The 26,980-nt window shown below is 50.5% G+C and overlaps 1 protein-coding gene across 8 annotated transcripts in view; it reads left to right on the top strand.

The window, feature by feature from the left end:
- BCO1 (beta-carotene oxygenase 1) overlaps positions 1–26,980 on the top strand; it is a 45,760-nt gene that overhangs the window by 5,888 nt on the left and 12,892 nt on the right. For all 8 annotated transcript variants that reach the window (XM_021093246.1, XM_021093242.1, XM_021093245.1 and 5 more), the window contains 6 exon segments: positions 1,866–1,994; positions 9,244–9,373; positions 10,866–11,013; positions 12,547–12,694; positions 15,235–15,458; positions 17,951–18,208. In XM_021093246.1, the coding sequence (XP_020948905.1) occupies positions 1,866–1,994; positions 9,244–9,373; positions 10,866–11,013; positions 12,547–12,694; positions 15,235–15,458; positions 17,951–18,208 (1,037 nt within the window).

The raw sequence follows: 26,980 nt of genomic DNA, 5'->3' as shown, positions 1-26,980 counted from the left end.
ACCTGCATTGCTGTTTGCTGAGCAGTGCTCTCCAGTAGCAATGCAATGCCTGCCTTGTGTACATGATTTATTTTTAATTATAGTTGATTTACAGTGTTTCTTCCATTTTTGTTGGATAGCAAAATGACCTAATCTCACACAGTTCCTCGTGCTGTATAGTGAGACCCCGTTGCCCGTTCATTCTAAATGTTACGGTTTGCCTCCACCAACCCCAAACTTTCCGTCCATCCAACTCCCTCCCACCCCCACTTGGCAACCATGAGTCTACTCTCCATGTCTGTGATCTGTTTCTGGTTTTTTTTTTTTTTTTTTTTTTTTTTTTTTTGTCTTTTTGCTATTTCTTTGGGTCACTCCCGCGGCATATGGAGGTTCCCAAGCTAGGGGTTGAATCGGAGCTGTAGCCACTGGCCTACGCCAGAGCCACAGCAACGTGGGATCCGAGCCGCATCTGCAACCCACACCACAGCTCACGGCAACGCCGAATCGTTAACCCACTGAGCAAGGGCAGGGACCGAACCCGCAACCTCATGGTTTCTAGTCGGATTCGTTAACCACTGCGCCACAACGGGAACTCCTGTTTCTGTTTTATAGATAGGATCGTCTGTGCCATATTTTAGATTCCACATATAAGTGATATCATATAGTATTTGTCTCTCTCTTTCTGACTTCACTTATATGAGAATCTCTAGGTCCATCCATGTTGCTGCAGATGGCATTATTTTGTCCTTTTTAATGGCTGAGTAGTATTCCATTGATTCCATTGTACATATGTCCCACATCTTCTTAATCTATTCATCTGTCGATGGACATTTAGGTTGTTTCCATGTCTTGGCTATTGTGGATAGTGCTACAATGAATTTATTTTTTTGAGTGAATGTTTTGTCCAGATATATGCCCAGGAGTGGGATTGCTGGATCACATAATTTGAAATTTTCTGGAGTTCCTGTCGTGGCTCAGTGGTTAATGAATCCGACTAGGAACCATGATGTTCTGGGTTTGATCCCTGGCCTTGCTCAGTGGGTTAAGGATCTGGCATTGCCGTGATCTGTGGTGTAGGTCACAGACACGGCTTGGATCTAGCGTTGCTGTGGCTCTGGTATAGGCTGGTGGCTACAGCTTCAACTGGACCCCTAGCCTGGGAACATCCCTATGCCATGGGAGCGGCCCTAGAAAAGATAAAAAAGACAAAAAAATAAAATAAAATTTTCCACATGAAAAAATAGCCACATGAAAAAAGTGCAAAGAAGCAGAGGAAATTAATTTTGATAGTATATTTTATTTAATACCACATATCCAGAATGTTATCAGTTCACCATATAATTACTATTTTTAAATTACTAATGAAGTGTTTTACATTTCTATTTCACACTAAGTCTGAAATATGGTGTGTGTTTCTCACAGCATCTCTCTCTGAGTTGGGACTAGCCCATGGGGTGGCAGCTACCACACTGGACAGCACAGCTCTAGAATGTTCTTTTCCTCATACCTTTGTGAGGCAAATACCTCCCCTCCCTCGGGACTCAGCCAGGCTGCCTCCTCCAGGAAGTATTCCTCACCCTCCTGCTCTCACCCCATCTCTGGGTAGGGTTCAGTTCCACGTAGCACCCTTGCTGAGTCTGTTGCATTACTGTTATCACAGCGTATCTTGAGTGTTTTGCTTTGTCTCTTGATGGATGGGGAGCAGCTTGGGGCCAGGGAGGGCGCCTTTTCATCTCAGTATCCTCAGTGCTAGCACCATGCCAGGCATGTTACACACTCTCTGGAAATACACAGATGCAGCACGTGGTACAGGGGCTATACGGCCCCTTCTTGAGCTTTTTGTTTAGATGCAGAAACTGGAAACTAAACATTCTTTCTCTCACTAGGCAAGATTCCCTCGTGGCTGCAGGGAATCTTACTCCGCAACGGGCCCGGGATGCACACGGTGGGCGAGACCAAGTACAACCACTGGTTCGATGGCCTGGCCTTGCTCCACAGCTTCACAATCAGAGATGGTAAGAGTGCCGTGTGCTTTGCCCTGGCTGCCGTCACCCATGACCGCAAATGGAGGGGCTTAAAGCCACACACGTCATTCTCCTACAGCTCTGGAAGTCTCTAACAGGGTTCCCTTGACTAGAGTCATGATGTTGGCAGGGCTGCGTTCCTGCTGGAGGTTCCAGAGAGAGAATCTATTTCCTTGCTTTTTCTAGCTTCTAGAAGTGGCTTGTGAAAAGAGAGGAGAGTTCCCTGGTAGCCTAGTGGTTAAGATTCGGTGTTGTCACTGCTGTGGTACCAGTCTGATCCCTGGCCTTGGAACTTCCTCATGCCATGGGCACAGCCCCCCGCCCCGACCCCACAAATAGAAGTTGCTCACATCCTTTGCCTTGTGGCCTCACCTTCACCTTCGAAGCCTGCAGCATAGCATCTTGTGGCTGCTCTCTTCCTCTCTCTGTCTCTCTGCTTCTGTCATCACCTCTCCTCCTCTGACTCTCCTGTCTCCCTCTCATAAGGACTCTTGTGATTACACTAGGCTCACTCAGACAATCCAGGATAATCTCCCACCTCAAGATCCTTAATCCCATTACTTCAGCATATTCACGGGATCCAGGGGTTAGGATGTGGTATTTTGGGGAGGCCATCATTCAGCCTGCCATAAGCACAAACCCCCCTGCAAAGGTGACCACGGTTCTTTTTCAGCAAGTTCAACTGGAAAATAATATGCATTCTTAAGGTGAGCAGGGACAGGTGGAAGCTTGCAGGCTTTGGAATCAGACACATATCAGATCACAATAAGAAGAAAAGAACAAAGCCAGGCGAATCGCTCGCCAGGCCAGGGAGCACCATGTCAGTCATGTCCCCAGGTGTACACAGAACACAGGGCAGAAAATAGCAAGCGCCACCTCTTAGGTGAAATACCACGTTGCAGTGGCTGACTTAAGAGGTGGACTGTATACTCTCTGCTGTTGACCGTCGGGCCAACTTAGGGCACAACGCATGAGCCAAGTTCTTAAAAGGTCCAGGGTGGGTTGTGGGAGACTTGAACAGGCTCAGGGTTATACCATGGGCTTTAGCATAGTGGGGGTTTTCTTTGACCCCTGTGTCCCAGCAGGGGCAAAGCGCCATCCCTCTGCCTCCCTGGGCCTCAGTTTCCTCATCAGTAAAAGGAGTTCGATCATCCTCCCTGGAAAGCTGTTGTGATGATCCAAGTCCTCGGTGTCTAGCAAGGGCCTGATAGCTGCCGAATGCTCAGTAGATTAAAAACCACCATCATTATTGCTGGGTTTGAATCCCAGCTCCACCATCCTTACTAACAGGTACCTAAAGCTGTGTGACCTTGGCCAAAGTTGCTGACACTCTCTGTGTCTCAGTTGTCTTATCTGTAAAATGGAACTGTCAGTAGCATGTCCCATAGAATTGATGTGGAATTCAAATGAATATGGGTAAGAGGCTTTGTATAATGTCCAGTACATCATACGTGCTCAATAAGCATTACCTATTATTTTCACATAACTTTATTTCTTCCAAGCTAGTTAGCAAATTGTTTTGAGTGCAGACTCTGCTAGCAACTCACTCTAACATTTCATTGAACATGAGTCCACGCCATGAGCTCTGAGTTTGCAAAAATGCACAGATTTCACTGTGACTCAGCTATGGAGTGGGTATTTCCAGCTTTAATAGTCCCCTTTTTTCCCAAACAGAAGTTCCCAGTGATTCTTGGGGACATAAACGCTGTTGTGGACGAGGTTCCTGAAAGGTAAATTGCTGGTAGCTTGCCTTCCCTGAGGCCCTGCTTCACCCACTGCCAGGGCCTTCACAGTCCATTTCTGTGTTCCCATTAACATGTGTGCAAAGTGTTCTTGTCCCCTCCTTGCAGTTGTGACACTGAAACTTCAGGAAGCTTGAGTGACTCATCTAAAGTCACTGAGGTAGGGCTGTGATCTTAACATGTGCTGTCTGAAGTCCAAGTTTACAACTATCTCTCCTGTCCTCAGCCCAACACACACACCCCTGCAAAGGGGCAGGTGCTTAAGTGGCCCCTGCATCCTTCCCTAGAGATGCCAGGGACAAGGGGACCTGAAGGGGAAGGACCAGGCCCTAGCCGGACTGCAGATGTATGACTGCCAACCGCCAAAACCCTTGAGGGGGCTAAACAGGCAAGGGACCAGTGTTATTCCTCAGGGTTTAGACTTTCTTAAAACTTCTAGTCATTTTCAAACCAGAAATTCATTGTCAGAGGTTAGTGGCTATTTTCTATTCTTTTCTGAGATGGTCAGGTGCAGCTACAAGAGGAGACACAGAGAGGCTCAGAAAAACAAAGGTTATTATACCTGCAGGTGCCAGAGACAGGAGGCATGGCACATAAAGTGGTCAGGAGCCAGGGGTGAACTCTGAGACCGCGGCCTTTATTGGTGTTTCTGAGGGCAAGAGTAAACAGCCTGGGACTGTAGTTGGAATAATTGCGATGGGCTTTGGGCTATGGGGATGGCCCCTAGCTGCCTCATACCTGGCCCTGGACCATTAAGCCAGAAGAACATTGCTTCCCATGTGTGTGGACCTGATGGTGGGGGGTGGGGGTGGGGAGGTTGCTCTGATGGCTTGGTTTGCATATCAGAGACTTTCGGGGCCCTTTGAGCATGTAAGGTCCAGAGAGGCCAAGAAATGTGCCCAAATACACACAGCTAAGAAGTGGTGGTTACATCCAGTTCCCGTTGTGGCTCAGTGGGTTAAGAATCCAACTAGTATCCATAAGGATCCTGGTTCGATCCCTGGCCTCACTCAGTGGGTTAAGGATCTGGCATTGCCGTGAGTTGTGGTGTAGGTCACAGACATGGCTCGGATCTGGAATTGCTTTGGCTGTGGCATAGGCCAGTAGCTGCCGCTCTGAGTTGACCCCAGCCTGGGTATTTCCATATGCCGGGGGTATGGCCCTAAAAAGAAAAAAAAAAAAAAAAAGCAGTAGTTACATATCAACCTGATGCCCTTTAAATTCAGAATCCCAACTATGATGTGATTCTGCCCCCACTCACCACTCCTGCCAGCTACCATCTCACCCCACCTCTCCAGCCCAATCCTCCCGAGGCTGCCAGATTGCCAACGCTGGTGTAGCACAGCCTGGCCTCACCTCTCTTCTCCTCTGGAACTCTCAGTGGATCCCTACTGTCTAACTGGAGACATATAAACCCAAAATGTGAACTGCTAGACACAAATTAAGAGGACACACACAAGGCAATCAGTATTTTCTGATTTGCAGGTAACACAAAGCCAGTATTTCTCAAAAGATGGTCTGTGTGGAGTTCCCATCGTGGCTCAGTGGTTAACAAACCCGACTAGCATCCATGAGGTTGCAGGTTTGATCCCTGGCCTCCCTCAGTGGGTTAAGGATCCGGTGTTGCCATGAGCTGTGGTGTGGGTCACAGATGTGGCTCAGATCCTGCATTGCTGTGGCTGTGATGTAGGCCGGTGGCTACAGTTCTGATTAGACCCCTAGCCTGGGAACCTCCATATGCTGCGGGTGCAGCCCTAAAAGACAAACAAACAAACAAACAGAAACAACAACAAAAAGATGATCTGTGAGCTTCCTACATCAGAATCCCCCAGGACACTCATTTAAGGTGTGAATCCTGAGACTCTGCCCAGGACTCCAAGGGTAGGGATCGAGCATCTGTGTTTCCGACAGTTTTCCCCACAGGCCCTCAAGCACAGCGAGGGCGTGGGACTCGGGCTTCTGTGTTTTTAAAAAGCATAAGGTGGTTCTCGTGTACAGCCGGCGTGGAGAACAGAGACGAGTGCCAAACCAGGAAGAAAGGACTGGAGTAAGAAAGCCAAAGACAGAAGAATGCCTCAGCCCCTTCAGTAGAGGCCACCAGAAGATAATGCTTTCAAAAATTAACAAAGATTCGGGAGCTCCCCCGGTGGAGCAATGGGCTTGGCAGTGTCTCTGCCGTGTCAGGACGCAGGTTCAACCCTGGCTCAGCTCAGTGGGTTAAAGGATCCAGTGTGGCCACAGCCATGACGCAGGTTACATCTGTGGCTCTGGCTTGGGAACTCCATGTGCCGTGAGGCAGCCAAAAAAGAAAAGGAAAAAAAAAAAAAAACTAACAAAGATTTGAATAAAAAAGGCACAGTGGAAACGGGAAGCTGAGTGAAGGAGCGCTCTTTGCTGTAGGTCTAGAATTCTTCCAAATTAAACATTTTTATAAAGCAGGCATGGAGGAGAGTAAATCCAGCTCCCCCCCTCAGTGATAGACTTGAGTTTTCCAATAAGAGGCAAAGTCGTCGTCCCTTGAGGATTTGAACGTGTGGATTCTAAGAGCCAAGGTCACAGAGATTTAGAGACAAACAGAGCTCTCGAGGGTTTAACTTTTACAAAGATGCCTTTTTTCCAACTGTTAGAGCTCCAAGGCAGCCTTTTGGAAAGTTTGCTTTACATTTTTTTAATTAAAAAAAAAAATGGAGTGAGATATGTATGTGTTTGTGTTGCATGTGAACAGATATATGTATATATCTCACTCCAGCAGACAATCACACTTGACCCATTTCTGTAAGATCCCAGGAGGGAGCGCGTCTGTTTATTCGCGTCCCTTTAGAAGGAATGTGACTAATTGGGCTCCCGCAAGCAGGATGCTGGAGAAGGCTCTGTGCCTCCCTCTAATCTCAACCTCAAAGTAAGTGTCAGCCTTGAGCAATTCCAGAGACACGTTTTCCAGTGCCTGCACCCCCCACCCCCCACCCCCACAAGCACTCTCTGCTCTCAGGCTGGTTGTTTGTAGGAAATGGGCCGCCTGCCCACTGCCACCCTGGGCTGAGTGTTTGTGTTGCATGTGAACAGAATTCAGCAATTTAGGCAAAGCACCTTGGCCAGGGCCTGTAGGAGTTGACACTCAGAGGAGTGCCCTCAGAGGGCAGGGGCCCTAAAGCAGGGTCTGGTAGCACATGGCTGGCGACCAGTGTGTGTGGCCGCACCAGCCCCCAGCTGAGCCTTCCTGCCTCTAGGATTTTGGAGGATCCAGAATTCATGCAGCTGTCACTTATCAAGTGCCTGGTAAGTGCCAGTGGGCCCAACGCCTTCCACTCATCTAAAAATGCCAATCCCAGTTGGGGAGGACTGTGTGATCCCCAACTTGCAGCTGAGGAAACTGAGGTTCAGTGAAATGAAGGGACTCATCTGAGGTCACATGGCTGGCAGTGGGACTCGCCCAGAGCAAAAGCCTTGAATCCTTGCCCGTTCCACCTACTGCATCTCCATAGCATAAGTACCTTCTTATTGAGCACCTACTATGTGCTAAGTGAGGCAGGTATCATGATCCTCAGGTCAGAGCAGAGAGGACTGAGGCTTGCCTCTGACCGAAGGTCAAGTGCATGGCCACTCGATGACAGTGGAGCAAGGATTCATATCCACGTGGAGACTTGAATCTCCTTAGGGTGGAGATTTTGCTATCCTGCTCACCATCGTGTACTCACATCCGGTCCATCCGTGTGTTTAACAAACACTGATCAAACACATGACTCCAGGGTCTGGTGACCCAGAGCCCCAGCTCCTAACCGTTCCCCCATGTTCCTCCTGCTGCCCCAAGAACCAAGCTCTCCTTACCAAGTGTCTCACAGGTGCCAGTGTATGGTAGCCACGCCTGACAAGATGTTTACGATAAGGACAGATCATCTGACACACGAGTTCCCTCCTGAAGCCCAAAGAAAGCACTGGAAGGTCTTTTGTGGTCTCTCCCAATTTTATCCTGATGAGTGTCACCATTATTGTTGTCATGGCCACTTACGTGCACAGGTTGGAGTCATTACTGCTGAAACGAACACTCATGCCCTTAGACGCAGAGGTGAAAACACATCCCTGAGGGCAAAACGAACCAAGGCTGTTAGAAGCCAGGATGGTGCTTCCCCTGCAGAGGTCGGGTGGGGGAGGCTAGTGCCAGGATGAGATATGCAGGGGCTTCCCAGGGCTGCTCACATTCTCTTTCTTGATCAGAAAGTAGTTTATAGGAGTGGTTTTAGCTTGCGAAAATTCACCATACTCTACCGTTAGAGTAGCACATATTTTTAATAACAAGGATCAGACAGAATGGTCGTTTGATGTGTGTCAGCATCTTCACGTTGCTGACCGTTGGGTAAAGTTTACCACTCGCTAGCTGTGTGGCTTCAGGTGAGGTACCTAACCTCTCTGTGCCTCAGTTTATAGCTGGGAAATGGGTCTGCATTGCAGAGTGCCTAAGCCCTTTGCACTTCATTTTGTAAGAAATTTGAGGAGTTCCCATCGTGGCTCAGTGGTTAACGAATCTGACTAGGAACCATGAGGTTTTGGGTTTGATCCCTGGCCTCGCTCAGTGGGTTAAGGATCTGGTGTTGCTGTGAGCTGTGGTGTAGGTCACAGACACAGCTCAGATCCCCCGTTGCTGTGGCTGTGGTATAGGCTGGCGGCTACAGCTCCAATTAGACCCCTAGCCTGGGAACCTCCATATACCATGGGAGTGGCCCTAGAAAAGGCAAAAAGACCAAAAAAAAAAAAAAAATTGCAAGCTTTAAGCATTTTGTTTAATTTTTATTTTGCTGTTAATAAGCAAATGCAGTGAAGTTATTTTTTTTCTCTAATGAACACATTTCTAGTTAGAATCTTCTACATACTTCTGATGTTCAGAGGATTAAACTGGATCATGCATATAAAGTGCCTTTTCAGTGTTTAGTACATACACATTTGCTCAATAAATGTTAACTCTTAGTTCCATTTCCTTTCCTCAAAACATACGAAGGCCCTGGGCAAGAATTTCTTGGGACACAATCTCTCCTTGAAGTCCATCCTTGTAGCGGTGGCTAGAGGATGGACATTTCTTTCATCTGCCTTTTCTTTTTCTTTTTTTTTTTTTTTTAGTCTTTTTAGGGCCACATCCACGACATATGGAGGTTCCCAGGCTAGGGGTTAAATCAGAGCTGTAGCTGCTGGCCTACACCACAGCCACAGCCACAGCCACATCATATCCAAGGTGCATCTGTGACCTATACCACAGCTTATGGCAACCCTGGATCCTTAACCCACTGAACAGGGCCAGGGATTGAACCTGCATCCTCATGGATGCTAGTCAGATTCATTTCTGCTGAGCTGAGGCAGGAACTCCTCCTCAGCCTCTTTTTGATGGGAATGAAATGTCAGTATGTCCAGGGCGCTACTTTTTTGCATGTTACAATCACGCCACCCCTGGAAGCACGTGTTAAGCTCTAGTAAGGAACGTGTGCTGCATGATTCTGCTTTTTCTCTTTCAGGTGAAGTCTATTATAGAAGCAAATACCTGAGAAGCGATACCTACAATGCCAATATCGAAGCGAACAGGATCGTGGTGTCAGAATTTGGAACAATGGCCTATCCGGACCCCTGCAAAAACATATTTTCCAAGTAACCGTCCACTTTGAATCTGGTCCTGCTTTCTGATCGCCTTGGTGGTCAGAACAGCCGGTGTTTGCTCCTCTGATGGTTGTCGTTAGGGCTGGATGAAAACTTCCCCTGGCTGGCCCGTGAGCACACATGCTCTGCAGTTCTTGATCACGGATAGCAAGAGAGGCAGAGAGGGTCTGACAGAGTGTTAGGTTTTCCGCCACGTGGCTGGTGGGAGAGCAGTTTGGAATTATCTATCAAAAGTGCAAATGCCCAGTCCCTGCAGTCCAGAGATGCACTTGCTTGTGTCTGAAATGACAAATGCACAGAGTTATTCATGGCTGAATCATTTGTCATATGAGGAACTGAAAATAACTCAAAGGATCCCCCACAGAGGAGAGGTTAAACACATCCCTGGAACACCGTACAGGGAAATGCCAGGTACATAAAAAGGAATGAGGCCGCTTCCCATGTACCAAATGAAAGATTTTCAAGATATACTGTGAAGTGAAGGGAAAAAAGCAGTGTAGAAAGAGCATGTAACATGCTGTCATTTGTGAAAGCAGGCAGGAGGAAGTCGGGACTTATCCTGACCGTGGGAGGATGCCTGAGGGAGGGGGGGAAGCCACAAATGGGGGTGGGGGAAGGAGCAGGGAAGATTTTCAGTTGCATACAGTTTAAATCATCTGGGTTGTGATGTGTGCATTTCATATTCAACAATTAAATTGTTGGCCAGGGAATCGGGCTCGCCAGCAGGATTTCCTTTCTGATACTCGTTCGACGTAAAAGTGTGAAATGTCTTAGGGGTAGACTGGCCCAGGCAGGGAAAATGGCTTCTGCTTTTCCAGAGTTGACGTCATCTCTCCGGTCCCAGGATCCAGGGCTACACCCCCCACCCCGCCCCAAACCCGTGGGGAAGTCCCATTTGCAGATGGGGGGGCGGAGCCGGGGGAGGGAGTGAATGTTAAACCTCTAGCCTGTGGGGCACTCTTGCTGTTACACTATTTTCCAGTAGGGGGAGCACTAACCAGCACAGGACTTGGCTTCCTGCTGGAAATTTGACTTCTAATCACATTACCAGTTCTTAACTCATAATTAATTTGCTTACCTTTAAAAGAAAACAAACAAACTAACTTCCTAGACAAATTTGAGGTGACCAGGGGGGACTCACAGTTCTGTCAAAAGCAGAGATTAGCTGTTGTGCTAGTCTTTGCGGGGCCATCATGGGTACGTGTATGATGGGCACGTAGAGCTTCTTAAAGCACATGCGAATAATCCACCAGCTCCCGAGGGCTCTGGTGTAGGAGCCCTTCGGATATGGGGAGCCCAGGAGCACTCAGCAGCCTTGTTGTCCCAGCTGACTCCCTTCTTAGCTAATTCAGCTCCGTGGTGTTTTCGAGTAACTTGACATCTGCATCAAAGGACCCCCTTAGGGCTGAGTACTTTTTCTCCAGTAGAACTTTCCAGCTGGGTGGACACAGCCATTGAGCCTGTTGATTTGTTTCCTCCCCAGGGCGTTCTCCTACCTGTCCCACACCATCCCTGATTTCACAGACAACTGCTTGATCAACATCATGAAGTGTGGAGAAGACTGCTATGCGACCACAGAGACCAATTACATCAGGAGAATCAACCCGCTGACCCTGGAGACCCTGGAGAAGGTATCCGTGAGTCTACAACCAGCCTGAGTTCCCGACTCAAGACGGGAACCCACCACCCCGGGATGGGGGGAGCGCAGGAGGCCTGGAGCAGCCTCCTCCGACGCTGCTGGGTGTTGGGCTCTCCCAACTCAGCCCTTAGCACTAGATTCTAAGCTTCCTTATGGCCAGACTGTGTCCTTTCATCTTTGTGTCTGTATCTGCTCCCAGGACTCCAATAACGAAGTAACACAAACATAGGGACTTAAAACAGAAATTTATTCCCTCTCAGTTCTGGAGGCTGGAAGTCGGAAATGTCAGTGTGGGCAGGACCTTGCTCTCTCTCTCTCTGAAGTTTCCAGGAAAGGATACTTTGTTGCTTCTTCCAGCTTCTGGTGGTGGTTCCTTGGCTTAGAGGTGCCTTACTCCAGTGTCTTGAAAAAATACACATCATTGCATGGATGCCCACCCTAATCCAGAATGACCTCATTTTAACTTGATTATATCTCCAAAGACCCAATTTTGAAATAGAGGCACCAGGGGCTAGGACTTCAACATCTAATTTTGGAAGACCCAGTTCAACCCCTAACAGTGTCCACACTCCTTGATATTGAGTGGGTGCTTAATGGAAATTTGCATGGATGACCGTGCTGGGCTCTGCCTTGTATTGACCTAAAGAGGGAGACGTTAGGCAGAGAGCAAGGGTACAAAAATCAGTGCCCAAGCAGAGACCTTGCCTGGGCAGAATCAAGCGAACATTTTCGTGAAGATCACTGGACCCCCTTGCACTTTTCTCCAACTGGCTGTTCAAAGCCTCGATGTCTTTGCAGTGCATTTTAACGATCTGAGAGAGGGATTGCTTTCCTAAGCTGTGAAATTATGTCCAGCTCCTTTTAAGCTAGGGAGGCATCGGTCTAACTGCTGTACGCTTTCCACAAGGCTGCAGGGGAAATACTGGGCGAGAACGAGGCTTCGTCTGACTTCTGGCCGCAGGTTGAGCTATTCTTGGGGAGGAAGTGCGGACAGTCGGTTCCCAGCCACCCCACTGCTCTTTGGTTGTGGCCTGTTCAGAGTGGGGGTCAGTCCCGAGCTTGTTAGTAGAGTTTCCCTTTGACCAAATGCTTTTGTAACCTCTCCATTCCCAGAATAACACTATGCGAGAGGCCTGGAGAATTTAAATGACTTCACCAGAATGAGGCAGAGAAGTGGCCAAGATTAGCCCTCGGGCTGCCTCTGCCTGGAGCTCTCTGTGGTGAGGCATCCAGTTTCCAGGCTGAGGTCACCCGGCAGAGCCAGGCCTCGGGCAGGAACAACCATCACAGAAAACACTCCTAGCTCACCAAGTCCTCTGCAACCTCTTGGCTGTGGGAGGCCCCCCCAGCAAGGTTGTATCAGGTCACAAGAGGAAACATCTTCCTGAAAGCTGATGTCTGCCTTATTTTCAGATCAGGAGATGCGCAAAAATAACCGTTGCCTCAAAACGTGGAGTCAGTCAGCTTTTCGCGGGATTTCACCCTGTGCCTTTTTAAAAAGCCGTGTGGCTGTCGTGTTTTGCAGGTTGATTATCGTAAATACGTGGCTGTAAATGTGGCAACATCGCATCCTCATTATGATGCCACTGGAAACGTTCTCAACATAGGCACATCCATCGTGGACAAGGGGAAGACGAAATACGTGATCTTTAAGATCCCGGCCACGGCACCAGGTGGGTCATTCTGCTGGTGAGATGAAGCACAGACACCAAGGGCGGCTCCTTCCAAAGAGTTTGGATTTGGGTTGATAACACGAAACTCAATCTGGCATTTGCCTTCCTAGGTGATTCAAAGGGCTCTGAACTCACTCTTCTCCTTCAGGAGGGAAGAGAATGCTGGGCTTCCTTTTGAAGGAAGAGAATCCTTTTGCTATTCCAGCCTGATTTTCTTGAAGTTCCCATTCATTCATTCATTCATTTATCCATAATCCACTGATCTATCAATGAAACATATCAATCTGTCCATCGTCCATCCATCCTTCCACCGACCCAGCCCATCCATCCTTCTTTTCATTCATTCATCTTCAGTTTTAAGACAAACTTTCCTGTGCCAGGGCTTTGCTGCCCACTTTCCTCCCGGACCCCGAAACCAGGCTCCCAGGGTTGTTCAAGGTGCTCAGAGCGGCTGGCATCCACTCCCAATCCCCACCCTGTTCTCCTGGCCTTCTGGACCTTCTCCCTTCAGGGCCAGGAACCTGGCTCAGAGCCAAGGCCGGTTGTGATTAGTGTTCCTGAGGGGGAGGAGGGCGGGATTCCTGGCCCTTATTTGTCCAGGACCCTCTTGGGAACCACACCCAGGAGCGAAGGCCTCGAGAGGGTGGCTGCACAGGGCTCAGGAGACAGAGCAGAATCACGAGGGCACTTGGCTCGACCTGGTTTAGGAAGGCCGGTTCCCGCCTGTGATCCGGGCTGCCACCTCCCTCACAGCCCATAGAGCCTGAGGAGCAGATTCCAGGCACTGCTGGCAGGTGTGAGCCCCCAAGGTCAGGAGGTACAGTGAGGCCTCTTGTTAAATGGAACGTCCATTCATTAAGCCAATAAAGAGATAGAGGGTCTGGCTCCGAATCTGAGAATGTCAGACCTGGGGAAGGCCTAGGCATTTGAGTTTGCCACTTTGTGTGACAGAGGAGGACTGGGAGCTGCAGGGGGATCAGGTGACAGGCTCATGGGAACCACAACATCCGCAAGCAGGTACCCTCTGTGCACCTGCTCCAGGCTGGCCGCTTCACCAGGATTCACACCTGTCTCCTGCCGCCCGGGCCAGGGTGCTTTTCCTTTCAGTTTGCTTTGTGCTCCATTTGTTTGATGAAGAAAAGCACTAGCCCAAACCCCGTGGTATCCCTCCCACCAGCCAGCTGTTTACAGTGTGCACAGGTGCCAAAAGAAAGGTGGGGACGCTTGCAGATAACTCATTATAACCCAGCCCCAGGCCTGGGTGGGGAGGCCTTTTGGCCAGCGGGTGACTCATCCTTGCAGAGGAATAAGAACACCGAACAGCCCTGAGCACCTTCGTGCTGGGCGCTGGGCGAGGTACTTGGGCTCCTGCAATATTCCCTTCAGTCTCTCCCTTCCCTCTGAGGTTATAACTGCTCATAACCTCCGAGGAGGCAGCCAGGCTGAGGGGGCAGTGCCTCCTTGGCTTGACCCTGTGCCTTTGGCCATAAAGATGGACTATCCCACAAAGGCTCGATTTCTGTAAAATGGGAACTGCACAGCCTGCCTTGACTGCCACAGCTATCATATCACCATAGGTTCTTAGTCTCACTCCTGGTGATTTTAGAACGGGCAGCGCCAGGGGAAATTCATGGGAACCCTGTGAAATACATGACAAATGATGGTTCTCAGCAACATAGCAAAGCTGAAGCCTGGGGGAGTTCCTGTCATGGCTCAGTGGTTAACAAATCCGACTAAGAACCATAAGATTGCTGGTTCGATCCCTGGCCTTGTTCAGTGGGTTAAGGATCCAATGTTGCTGTGAGCTGTGGTGTAGATTGCAGATGCAGCTTGGAACCCACGTTGCTGTGGCTGTGGTGTAGGCCAGCGACTACAGCTCTGATTAGACCCCTAACCTGGGAACCTCCATATGCCACAGGTGTGGCCCTAAAAGGACCAAAAAAGAAAAAAGCCAAAGCCAAGGCCTGGGAAGCTGGCCCATCATCCAGACACTTGGAAATGCAGGGCCTCAGGCCCCGGATTCCACATGTTTTTCATGACCCCCCCAGATGATCCGTGAACATGTGGAAGTTTGAGGAGCATTGCTCCAGAGAAGCAGTTGGCGAACACTCTCTATAAATGGCCCCAGAATAGGTATTTGAGGCTTTGCCAGCTGTATGGTCTCTGGTGCATCTGCTCAACTCAGTCTTGAAAGCAAAGCAGCCAGGGACACCAAAGGCGGGAGGCAGCATGGCCGTGCTCTCGGTAACCCTTTATTAAGAGAGCAGGTGGAGGCTGGGTTGGCAGAGTTGCAGATCCCTGGCCCGGAGGCCCAGGGGTGCAGGGGCCCAGGGGTCCGGTGATGCAGTGGTTTCTGAGGCCAAACCCGGTCTTGGGGGTGCAGGAGACCCTCCTCCCCGTGTCCGCCAGGCAGCAGCCCCTTCTCCTCGTTTGCTGTCAGCTCTCGCTGGAAGGTTCCTTTCAGCAGCTGGGTGGGTTTGAGAGGCTCGGCTGCAGGAGCCGGTGGCCCTGCGCCGTTCCTGAGGCCGGCTTCTCCCCAGAGGACGGGAAGAAGGGGCGAGGGCCCCTGAAGCACACGGAGGTGTTCTGCTCCATCGCCTCCCGCTCCCTCCTCTCCCCGAGCTACTACCACAGCTTCGGCGTCACCGAGAACTACGTCGTTTTCCTCGAGCAGCCCTTCCGGATGGATATCCTCAAGATGGCCACCGCCTACATCCGGGGCGTGAGCTGGGCCTCCTGCCTGGCCTTCCACGGGGAGGACAAGGTGAGGCCGGGCCGGTGACCCCGGAGCACGAGAACGGCCAGAGCCAGAGACGGGGTCGGCAGGCAGCGCGGCTCGGGGAGCGGGGCGGGAGCTGCCGGGCCGTCTCCGCAGAGGCATCAGCCAGCCTTCCAGAGAGTTCTGAAGCTGCGACGGTCCTTCACAGTGGTTCCAGTTAGGGCCTTCATGCCCCCATGTCCACAGGTCCCCAGAGGAGCGTGTGACCTTGGGTCAGGTGGCCTTCTCAGCCAAGGCAGCCCCCACTCGCCCAGAGACAAAGGGACGGCTGCTCAGTCTTGACCGGTCCCTGGGCTCCTCCAGCCCCCACGGTCCACAGACACCGCCCTTTCAGCATCCCTGCCGCCACTGGCCCATGTCGGGGCTGGCGAGGAGGTGCCGTGGATTATTTAGCCATTGTGATGGAAGAGTTGCACTGACAGGTGTGCCAGGAACATCTTCCATTCGGGCACACCTGGGTGGGGTGCTCCGAGTGTCTGTGTGCGTGAGTGTGTGTACGTGGGCATGTGTGTGCACACGTGCCTGTGAATATATGTGTGCGTGTGTGTGTATGTATTTGCCGCTGTTGTGAGAGATAATCAGTAATTCTCTTCATCTGTTCGGCTGGCACACCAGGGTGGAGAGTGACACAGGTCCCCCACCACCTACCCGTTCCCCGCCCCCTGCCCCCCCGCAGCCCCCTCTCCAGAGGGAACCGCCACCATCCGTTGACACCTTTCTGCTCCTCTTTCTGTACTCTGAGTCATCTTCAGGTGCACGCGCACATGTCCCCCGCTTGTGGCCGGCCACCCCTTTAAGGCCTGTCCTTTCGGGGAGGAGAGTGAGGTGTTCGAGAGAACAAAGGGGTTAGGTGAGGTCCCTCCTCGGCTCAGAACCTTCTGGTGCTTTCCTGTCCTCCTCAGAATAAGATCCAAAGGCTTTGCTCACCAGCTCGGGAAGGCACCCCCGCTCAGGTAGGCCCACCCACCCTCACCCCAGCCCCTGGCTCCCCACTCACGAACCTGCCCCACGCGTTCCTGCCTCTGGGCCCTTGCATTTTCTGTCCCCCACACCGGGAGGACTCTTCCTCCCTCAGTGACTCCAGGTCTGTGCTCGCCATGCCTGAGGCCCAGTGTCTGTCAGCGACCCCCGCTGGCTTTCTCCACCCCCCCACCCCCACTTCACTTTCTCAGTCATGTCATCGGTCATCCCCCAGCCGGTGTGTATTTGATCACTGCCTCTTGGCTTCGCCCCCACCGGAATATCAACTCCATGAAAGTAGGGGATTGGTTTTATTTTGCCTCTCTGGTTCCTCTAAAAGTGTCTGGCATGTCATAGGCCCTCTGTAAATATTTGTGGAATGAATGAGTTGGGCACAGGGGCCAGCAAGGAGCCAACTGAAGCAGGTCTGCCCTGTGGGACCAGGAGCACCTGCTGGCAGGAACGTCAGGGCGCCCTAGGCCTACAGGCTGCTGCCCCAGGGATCCCTGGCCTGGAGAGTCCCACAGCCAGAAGACAGGGCCCTTGGGAGCAGGACAGAAAATCCTGGGAAGGGCTTTGGAATGTATTTGGAGAACTTGCTGAGCAGTCCCTGTGGCTGATCGAGGTTTTGGGTTCATGGGGAAGAAAACCCTAAAGAAACCGTGCCTGTGTTCACCCCCTCCAGACCAACCCTCCCCACCGCCAGTGCCATCCAAGCCTTCCTCTTCGGCACAGCCCCTCCTTGCTTAACTTCAGAGCTCAATTCTGGAGAGGGAGAAAAAGGCAGTAAGCCTGAGGGGGTGGGGGAAGAGCAGCCTGAAGCAGCCCCTCCCTGCTTGCAGAAGGAAGATGGTTAGGCCAGAGCTGCCAAGAGAAAGAAAACACCCTTTCCCCTTGGATTAGGCAACTGGGCTGCAGATGTGGCTAACTGCCACCCAGAGTGATATGCCTGTGGCACCCAGAGGTGCGTGCAGAGGCCTCACGAGCTGATACCCATGTGGGCTCCTAGCTAGGCTGGCCACTCAGCACAGCAGCCCTCTAGGGCAGCCGGGTTGCTGGGGCACCTGCATGTTGGCAATCTGGAAAATTCAGGCAGTGGCCAGGGGTCAGGAGAAGGACCCAGGAGGGGTCTTAAGAGCTCTCACCGTGGATGGGGCTTGGGGAGGCTTAGAGGGCTGGCACCTGACCTCCCCAACTTGCCCATTGCCAGGGAGCTGGCCTGGCGCTTCCACCTGGAGTCACAGTCAAGTGAAAGTGGGGGGACAGTGCGTTCTCAGGGGCCTCCCCCAGATACCGTCCTCCTGGTGAGGCCCAGGCCCCGGCAGCCAAGCTTCCCTCTTCCCCCAGAGCTTCCGAGTGGCTGGCCCTCTGGAGGTGGGACAGGGAGGCTCAGAAAGGGGCGGGAACGCCCAAGGTTGCAAGCAAGTGGCTGGTGGGGCTGGATCTTGCCTCCCAGCCGATGCCACAGCACAGGGCTGGCGAGGGAGAGCCGACCACTGACGTGCACCTGCTTTCAGACTTACATTCACGTCATTGACCAAAGAACAAGGAAGCCCGTGCTGAGCAAGTTCTACACGGACCCCATGGTGGTGTTTCATCACGTCAACGCCTACGAAGAGGACGGCTGCCTCGTGTTTGACGTCATCGCCTACGAGGACAGCAGCCTTTACCAGCTCTTCTACTTGGCCCACTTGAATGAGGACTTCGAGGAGAACTCCAGGCTCACCTCTGTGCCCACCCTCAAGAGGTTCGCGGTGCCCCTCCACGTGGACAAGGTAACCGCTTAGTCCTGGGAGATGCGAGCCCCTGTGGAAGTAGTTTGGACCCTGAAATTCAGAATGAGCTGTTCTTAAAAGACAGACAACGCTTTTGTTATTTTTCTCAATGTGGTACACACTCATAGCAACTTCAGAAAATACGGACAGGGAGTTCCCGTCGTGGCGCAGTGGTTAACGAATCCGACTAGGAACCATGAGGTTGCGGGTTCGGTCCCTGCCCTTGCTCAGTGGGTTAACGATCCGGCGTTGCCGTGAGCTGTGGTGTAGGTTGCAGACGCGGCTCGGATCCCGCGTTGCTGTGGCTCTGGCATAGGCCGGTGGCTACAGCTCCGATTGGACCCCTAGCCTGGGAACCTCCATATGCCGCGGGAGCGGCCCAAGAAATAGCAACAACAACAACAAAAAGACAAAAAACAAACAAACAAAAAAAATCATCATAAACCCCATTGTGGATATATTTGTTTTGTTTCCCAAGTCTGTCTTTCTCTAGATAGATCGATCGATAGATGGATGGACAGACAGGTTGGCAGGCAGACAGGAAGACAGGCAGACATACATACACATTCATATTTATTAATACATATGTATATCATATGTATACGTATAGCTGTGTATCTCAAAGCTGTTCAAAATAATATACCATATGGTTTTTTTCTTTTTCTTTTTTCTTTTCTTTTCTTTCTGTTTTTTAACTTTTTAGGGCTGTACCTGCTGCATATGGAATTTCCCAGGCAAGGGGTTGAACCAGAGCTGCCCCTGCTGGCCACAGCCACAGCAGCTTGGGATCCGAGCCACATCTGCGACCTATACCACAACTCCCAGCAGTGCCAGATCCTTAACCCACTAAGCGAGGCCAGGGACCGAACCTGCATTCTCATGGATTCTAGTCAGGTTCGTTACTGCTGAGCCACAACGGGCACTTCCTGTATGGTTTACTTTTCCAAAATTAAGAAATATATAACATAGAAATATATATTTCCCAATTTTAGAGAAAATCATGCTGTATATAATTTTTAACAGCATTAATGAACTATAGTTCACACACCATGCTATTCACCCATTTTCATTCATTTGAAGTGTACAACTTACTGGCTTTTAGTATATTCACAGGGTTGTACAACCATCAGCACAATCTATTCTATTTTATTTTAAAAATTGTATTGGCATATAGTTGACTCACTATGTTGTATTATTTTCGGCTATAAGGCAAAGAGAATCAGTTATACATATATACATATATATATATATATCTCCATTCTTTTTTCCCACATAGGTTTTTACAAACTACTGAGTAGATTTCCCTGTGCTCTGCAATAGGTTCTTGTTAATTTTTTATACAGTTGTGAGCGCAATTAATTTTAAACCATTTTTATTTCTCCCAAAAGAAACCTTGTGCCCCCTAGCCATCAGCATCCCTCCCAGCCCGGGCATCCCTCTAGCCCCACGGAACCACTAAGCCACTTCCTATCGCTGGGGATGTACCTGTTCTAGACATTTCAAGTAAGTGGAATCACACAATACACAGTCTTTGGTGGCTGCCTTCTTTCACTGAGGTCATCCGTGTGGGAGCTTGTATCAGTGCCTCATTTGTTCCTGTGGCTGAATATGTACATACTATCTTGTGTACTGCTTTTTCCACCTATTTGCATATCTAAACATCTCTCTGTGACATTAAATATTCTTCTATGACCTCATTTTCAATATTTACCTGCCGGCCCGTGGTGGAGATTGATTTCCAAGTGCCAGTTCCCTGATGTCGAACAGTCCCCTTCGTGCTTTAAACATGACCACTGGCCAGACATTATCCTCAATTAGGGTGACGCTGCCAAGGCTCCAGGCTTGGTCTTGGAGGCTACAGGGGTTTCTGGCTCCCAAACTTACTGACTTCATGACCTAATTAATTTAAATGAAACCAAATTCAATTCAATTCAGTTTTGATGGCTCATCTTTCCTGAATGTGCTCTAAGTGCCAGGTACTTTGCTAAGCATCTTATTTCCCTTACCTCCCTTAATGATCCAAACAGCCCGTGGGAGAGATCCACATATTAGTCTCATTTTACAGATGAAGAAACTGAGGCCCAGAGAGGTTAAGGAATGTGCCCAAGGAGTTCCCGTCGTGGCGCAGTGGTTAACGAATCCGACTAGGAACCATGAGGTTGCGGGTTCGGCCCCTGCCCTTGCTCAGTGGGTTAACGATCCGGCGTTGCGTGAGCTGTGGTGTAGGTTGCAGACGTGGCTTGGATCCCGCGTTGCTGTGGCTCTGGTGTAGGCCGGTGGCTACAGCTCCGATTCAACCCCTAGCCTGGGAACCTCCATATGCCGCGGGAGCGGCCCAAGAAATAGCAACAACAACAACAACAAAAAGACAAAAGACAAAAAAAAAAAAAAAAAAAAAAGTGCCCAAGATCACACAGCCCAGCAGCAGAGTCAAGATGGGCTCTAAACCCATCCTTGAAGCTGGCAAGGGGGTATAGCTAGGCTGATCTCCCCAGCAGGCCTGACTCCTATGAAAAGCCCAGATTCCTCTCAGGGCCCAGCAGGCCGAGGGGACAGGAGACGCTCCTTCATGCCCAGGGGGCTTCTCCTACCCTCCAGGCTCCTCCAGGCAGGAGGTCAGACACCTTCCACCCAGTGGGCAGGAGACCTGCATTGACGCCCAGCTTCGTCTGACTCCAGAGTTGGCTCCCTTCCCTTCTCTCCAGCACGTCCCCTTCTGTAGTCATTTGTGTGTCTGTGTCCTGATTTCCACTGGATTTCCTATCACTTCTATTTAACATTTACAAAATCCTGTTTTCACTTAAATCCACTCACTCTTTCCTTCATGCCTTTGGAATGAAACACATCACGACACAATGGAAAGCCAGCACTGCGTGCTGCAAATAGAAGGGCTGATGAGCAGGAAGCTCTGGGAAAAAGCACAGGCCCTAAGCTCTAGCCTGATGCCGTTGCTCTTGCCAAGACCCGATCTCTTCCTTTGAGAGAACACTCAGGAAGCATTCGGTGTTAGAGACATAGTGGCACCTAAGTGAGGCTCTCTCCTTGACCCAGTCGGAAAGATTGGAAGAGAAAAAGGGATGAACTTTCTCCCCACATAGTTCAGGGCTGTGGAATGAATGGCCGTGTCCCAGAAAATCCTCACCTGAGCCACTGGCCTCTGCGCCCCTCGCTCTGAGAAGTCCCTGGAGTGTCCCCCTGGCTCCAGGATGTGGTGGGGCTGCCACAGAGCACACAGGTGGCAAATCCCAGCCCCCGCTTCCTGGAGACCTCAGCCCGGGCATGAGACTCAGAGGAAGCACTCCATCCACTGCCCACACACCGCGGGAGTTGATAACCTTTTATCAAGCTCGAGAAATGATTTGCTTCCTTGGAACTGAGCTAAGAATTTGAGCACGCATATTTTATTTTATTTATTTATTTATTTATTTTGTCTTTTTGCTATTTCTTGGGCCGCTCCCGCAGCATATGGAGGTTCCCAGGCTAGGGGTTGAATCGGAGCTGTAGCCACCGGCCTACGCCAGAGCCACAGCAACGCAGGATCCGAGCCGCGTCTGCAACCTACACCACAGCTCAGGGCAACGCTGGATCGTTAACCCACTGAGCAAGGGCGCGGATCGAACCCGCAACCTCATGGTTCCTAGTCGGATTCGTTAACCACTGCGCCACGACGGGAACTCCTGAGCACGCATATTTTTAAAAGGCACCGCATGAGCCATCTACTGCTCTGAAATGAGCAGAGGAGAGCAAGTGCTGGGAAGGGTAGCTCTGGCCACGCTTTTTTTTTTTTTTTTTTTTGTCTTTTTGTCCTTTCCAGGGCCACACCCTCAGCACATGGCACAGGGGTCCAATCAAAGCTGTAGCCGCCGTCTTACGCCACAGCCACAGCAATGCCGGGATCCAAGCCGCGTCTGCGACCTACACCACAGCTCACGGCAATGCCGGATCCCCAACCCACCGAGCAAGGCCAGGGATCGAACCCGCAACCCCATGTTTCCCAGTCAGGTTCGCATACCACTGAGCCAGAATGGGAACTCCTGGCCAGGCTTTTCAATTGCTATTTATTGTCTCTTAAAAATATCTCCTTTCTTCACTTTGAAGTCACCCCTACCTGCATGGCAAAATGGGAAAGTGGAGCAGGCAGACACGGCCTGTGTCCAGATCCTGGGCTCTGATTTCATTCCGCCCAAAGGCTTCCATCCTGCTGGAGGGCCTTGGGGATTCTGCCCCTTCTCCAGTGCCCTTCAGTCCAGGGGCCTTCGCACGTCACCGTCCCTCTGCCTGTGACCCTGTGACCCTGTCCTCTTCCCATGAGACCTCTGCTCCTTTCTGGGCCAGCTCACCTGGGGGTTCTGAGACCAGCCCAGTCTAGGCAGAACCTCCAGAGGTGGGGCCCAGGGCTGGGCACGGCTCCATCCACCCCCCTCGACTTCAGGTCTGGCATCCTAACCCCCTCAGCAGGTTTATATATTCTAATAGCACCTGCAGTCCGTGCTAACATTGGTCTTGGGTGTAAGGAACTTGTTCCGTCACCTCTCCCTGTTGAAGCTCCCCGGGGCCGGGACTCTCTCTTGTCAGCAGTTTATCCCCTGCACCCATAACATGGTCTGGTACTCGGAGGGTCCTCATTAAGCCCTTTACTGTTTTAAAGGAATGAATGAAAAAGATGAAGCAAGTTCTCCAAAAGGACACAAGGCCTTCCTTTAGCGTTTGGAACGTCTCCCAAGTGGGACGTGCTTTCCACGTGGAACGGGCCGTAGTGAAGCATGTTCAAGTCTGTGGCCTCCCAGCTGCCCCAGATTCTCTTGCGTTTGGGTCAGCTGGGGTCACAGGAAGGAGGGGCCCTTGGCACCCTCCACTGGCTTGTGCAGGGTGGCGCAGGGGTGTCTGAGGTGGGGCAGGGCCCAGAGGCGTGTGGGCGGGGCCCTCAGGGGCACGGCCAGGGCAGACAGTCCCTGCCATCTGCCCTGCCCTCGTCCTGCAGGGCTCCTGTGCTGCCTCCAGGAGGGGTGGGGGTGGCATCTTGGACCTAGAAGGGGTAGCTCAGCTCCTAGGTCACATTTGTCTTGTCTTCAAACTCAAAAATGAAAACCCAGCAATAAGAGAAGCCACTGTTTCTTGAGAGGTCATCTACTGGTGTTAGATGCTGTTTCTGCTCTTGGACCCAGGTCAGAGGGGCCCCTGTGCTGGCCTTGGCACTCTTGGGGCCCGGATCTGGCCTTTTTCCAGCAGTGTTCCTTCTCCACAGGACGAGGAGTTCACAGGGCGCCCACCCGCCTGGCTCCAACCCTCACCTGGGATCCTTGAACTCCCTGCACAAATACCTCGTGCCCACCTGCAGTGCCTCTGGCCTCCTAAGGGCAGGCTGTGCCACTGGCCCGGCCTGGGGCCCATGAGGTAGGCAGGGCTGGCTGGGGTGTTGTGCAGCAGGGAGAAAAGGACGCAGGGAGCCCGGGACCAGAGGCTGGTCCACATTCTCCCACCCAGTTCCAGCACAGAAGGCCAAGGAGTCCTGGAATTCTAAATTCCCATGAGTCCCTCCAGACCAGCACTGGGTGCTAGAACCTGCTGCAGTGAAGGAACTCATTCTCAGTCCAGTGCAGGAGCTGTCAGACACAAGTGATACTGAAATGTGGCCAGTGCAGCCCAGAAATGGAATGTTTTTTTTTTGTTTGTTTTTAGGGCTGCACCCCTGGCATATGTTAGATCCCAGGCCAGGGGATGAATCAGAGCTGTAGCTGTCAGCTTGCACCACAGCCACAGCAACACCAGATCTGAGCCGTATCTGCAACCTACACCGTAGCTCATGGCAATGCTGGATCCTTAACCCACTAAGTGAGGTCGGGGATCAAACCCACGTCTTTATGGATACGAGTCAGGTTCCTAACCTGCTGAGCCACAATAGGAACTCTGGGATTTTAAATTTTACTTAATTTTCATTTAAATTTGTGGTTGCCGTATTAGACAGTGCATTTCCACAATATTATAAATCTCTCTGCGTCAAGGACATGGGAGAGAAAGGCATTTACTTAACAATTTGATATATGTAGACATGGGGCTGGTACATGTCCACGCTCACCCTGGGTCCCACACATTTGAGGGCCTGTGAAATGCTTTGCACGCTTCTCACCTAATGTCCATGACAGTCCTCGGAGTTCTCTAAGGTCTCCATGACTGCAGAGGAACGAGAAAGTAACTTTCCCAACATCCCAGAAATCATCCGTGAAATTTGAGTTGGATTAGAAAGCATGTCTGCTTGCTCTCAGTTGCTAACTACAATGGCCTGGCCCTGGACCAGGTGTTTTCATAACCACTGTTTAATTTAATCCTAACCACAATCCGCAGATGCGGCTCGAACCTCACTTATACTAACCCCCTGTCTAAAAGTTAGATTGTCTCCTGTTTTACAAACAAGGAAGCAGGCTCAAGGTCACGTGCTCAAGGAGGCCTGCTCAAGTTCAAGTGGAAAGCTGTAGCGAGAGGTGTCACACCCTCAGCTGCCAAACCCCAAAGCCTGTGTTTAATGGGATTATTGACATGGCTGCTTCTGCTGGGAATTCCCTTGAGTCGCATGTTTTCAGAACCAGGTCTCAGGACTTGGTTGGATTCTGGCTGGAAAGCAATTTGTTCCCCAAGTTGAGTACATTGGCCGCAGAAAGCAGCCGAATCATGTTGGTTACTGCTGTGTGTGGAAAAATTCATTTTATGCCCCAACCAGTCTAACCAGTTTCAGGCTGGAGCTTGAAAAGTCTCTGTAGAGAATCAAGCCCGGGCCGCACACAGAGGCCTGTGGCTGCCTCGTGGCTCGTGAGGCTCCAGGCAGGGCCTCTCACAGTTTGCGGGGCTGTGCACACAGGTGGAGGCATTCAGAGCTTCTGCTTACAGGACACCTGATGTGCCAGGTACTGGGTGACTTTTTCATGCCCTTTGTCTGATTCTTACAAGCACCTGCAAAGCACACGTTCTGCCCCTTGATGACTGAAGGAAAAGTTCATTGAGTCATGCAGTCCCTCAACAGTTACTCCCTGGGAGCTGTGTGCTGTGCACTGAATAAAATCTGGCCACTGTCTTCATAGGGAAGACACCATGAAAGAAGGAAACAGTTCCATCAAGGATGTAATCACAGCCTCGGGACACTGCAGACTGAGTTGTCAGGGAACGGCAGCCTCAGGGCCTTTGCACCTGCTTTGCCTGTTGCCTGCTGTGCTTTTGCTTCTGAGCAGGAGAATCACTGTGAAGGTCTGAGCCCAGCCTCTGCTCCCCTCGGTGTGACAATGGGCAAGCCCCTTTCCTTCCGTGGGCCTCTTTTTCTTCTTCGGTTAATTGGGATTACACTAAACAAAATCTCAAAGGACCCCTGCAATTCAAATTCGAGGGCAGAAAATTTCCCACCTTCCCAACAAAAAGCTGCTGTTGTTCAGATAGATTTCTTTTGCATTATAAAAGCCCATTTTGGAAAATTTGGAAAGTAGAGGAAAACTTTTATTTTAAATTTTTTTTTTTCATTTTTAGGGCCGCACCTGCAGCACATGGAAATTCTCAGGCTAGGGGTCGAATTGGAGCTGCAGCTGCTGGCCTACACCACAGCCACAGACATGCCAGATCCGAGCAATATCTGTGACCTACCCCACAGCTGTCAGCAACACCAGATCCTTTAACTCACTGAACAAGGCCAGGAATAAGACCTGCATCCTCATGGATACTAGTCGGCTTCTTAACCTGCTGAGCTACAATGGGAACTCCCTCAAGAAAAGTTTAAATTAGAAGTCAGGCATAGCAGTGTTCTCCCCAGTAACTCCATGAACATAGGGACTGTCGGTCTAGTTCCTCATTTTCCTCCGATGCTATAACCAGAACTCACCCCCAGTGCTAGTAGCAATAATAGTAATAATAATACAGTGATATTATCAATAGCAGTTACCATTAGTCTAGCATTTACTGCTAACCAGGCTGTCTTGTAAAGCAACTACATGGGTGATTTTATTTCATATGCATAATAACTCACTGACATATATATTATTTATACAATGCTTGTGCATTATACAAATGGGGAACCTGAACTTCAGGGATGCTAAGTCGTTTGTTCAAGGTCCTGTAGCAAGTGTGTGGGAATAATAGATGCTCGATAAATATTTAATTGTGTTAATTGCCTCTCCTGGGTGGAACAATGATGGTAAAGCACTGAAAAAAAAGTCTGATTGTCACTTGAGACCAAGAGATGTCCTTAATAGATAATTTTACCCCAAGTAATTTTTTTTCTTTTTTTTTTTTTTTTTTGTCTTTTTGCTATTTCTTGGGCTGCTTTCGCGGCATATGGAGGTTCCCAGGCTAGGGGTCGAATCGGAGCCGTAGCCACTGGCCTATGCCAGGGCCACAGCAACGCGGGATCCGAGCCGCATCTGCAACCTACACCACAGCTCACGTCAACGCCGGATCGTTAACCCACTGAACAAGGGCAGGGACCGAACCCGCAACCTCATGGTTCCTAATCGGATTCGTTAACCACTGTGCCATGACAGGAACTCCCTACCCCAAGTAATTTTTATTATTACATGTTTTTCTTTTCAACAGTGATACATTTTCATAGGAGAAAATGCTGAAATTACAGATGAGCATAGAATAAGAAACTAAAGTCCCCAGAATCCCACTGTATGCGGTATTGTTACTATTTGGTATATTTCTTCCAGGCTCTTTTTTTTTTTTTTGTCTTTTCTAGGGCCGCATCCGAAGCATGTGGAGGTTCCCAGGCTAGGGGTCAAATCGGAGCTGTAGCCG

Source organism: Sus scrofa, chromosome 6 (genome assembly GCF_000003025.6).
Source record: "Sus scrofa isolate TJ Tabasco breed Duroc chromosome 6, Sscrofa11.1, whole genome shotgun sequence".
Taxonomy (NCBI): domain Eukaryota; kingdom Metazoa; phylum Chordata; class Mammalia; order Artiodactyla; family Suidae; genus Sus; species Sus scrofa.
Note: the sequence above shows the minus strand (reverse complement) of the source record. Positions and strands in the feature narration are given on the sequence as shown.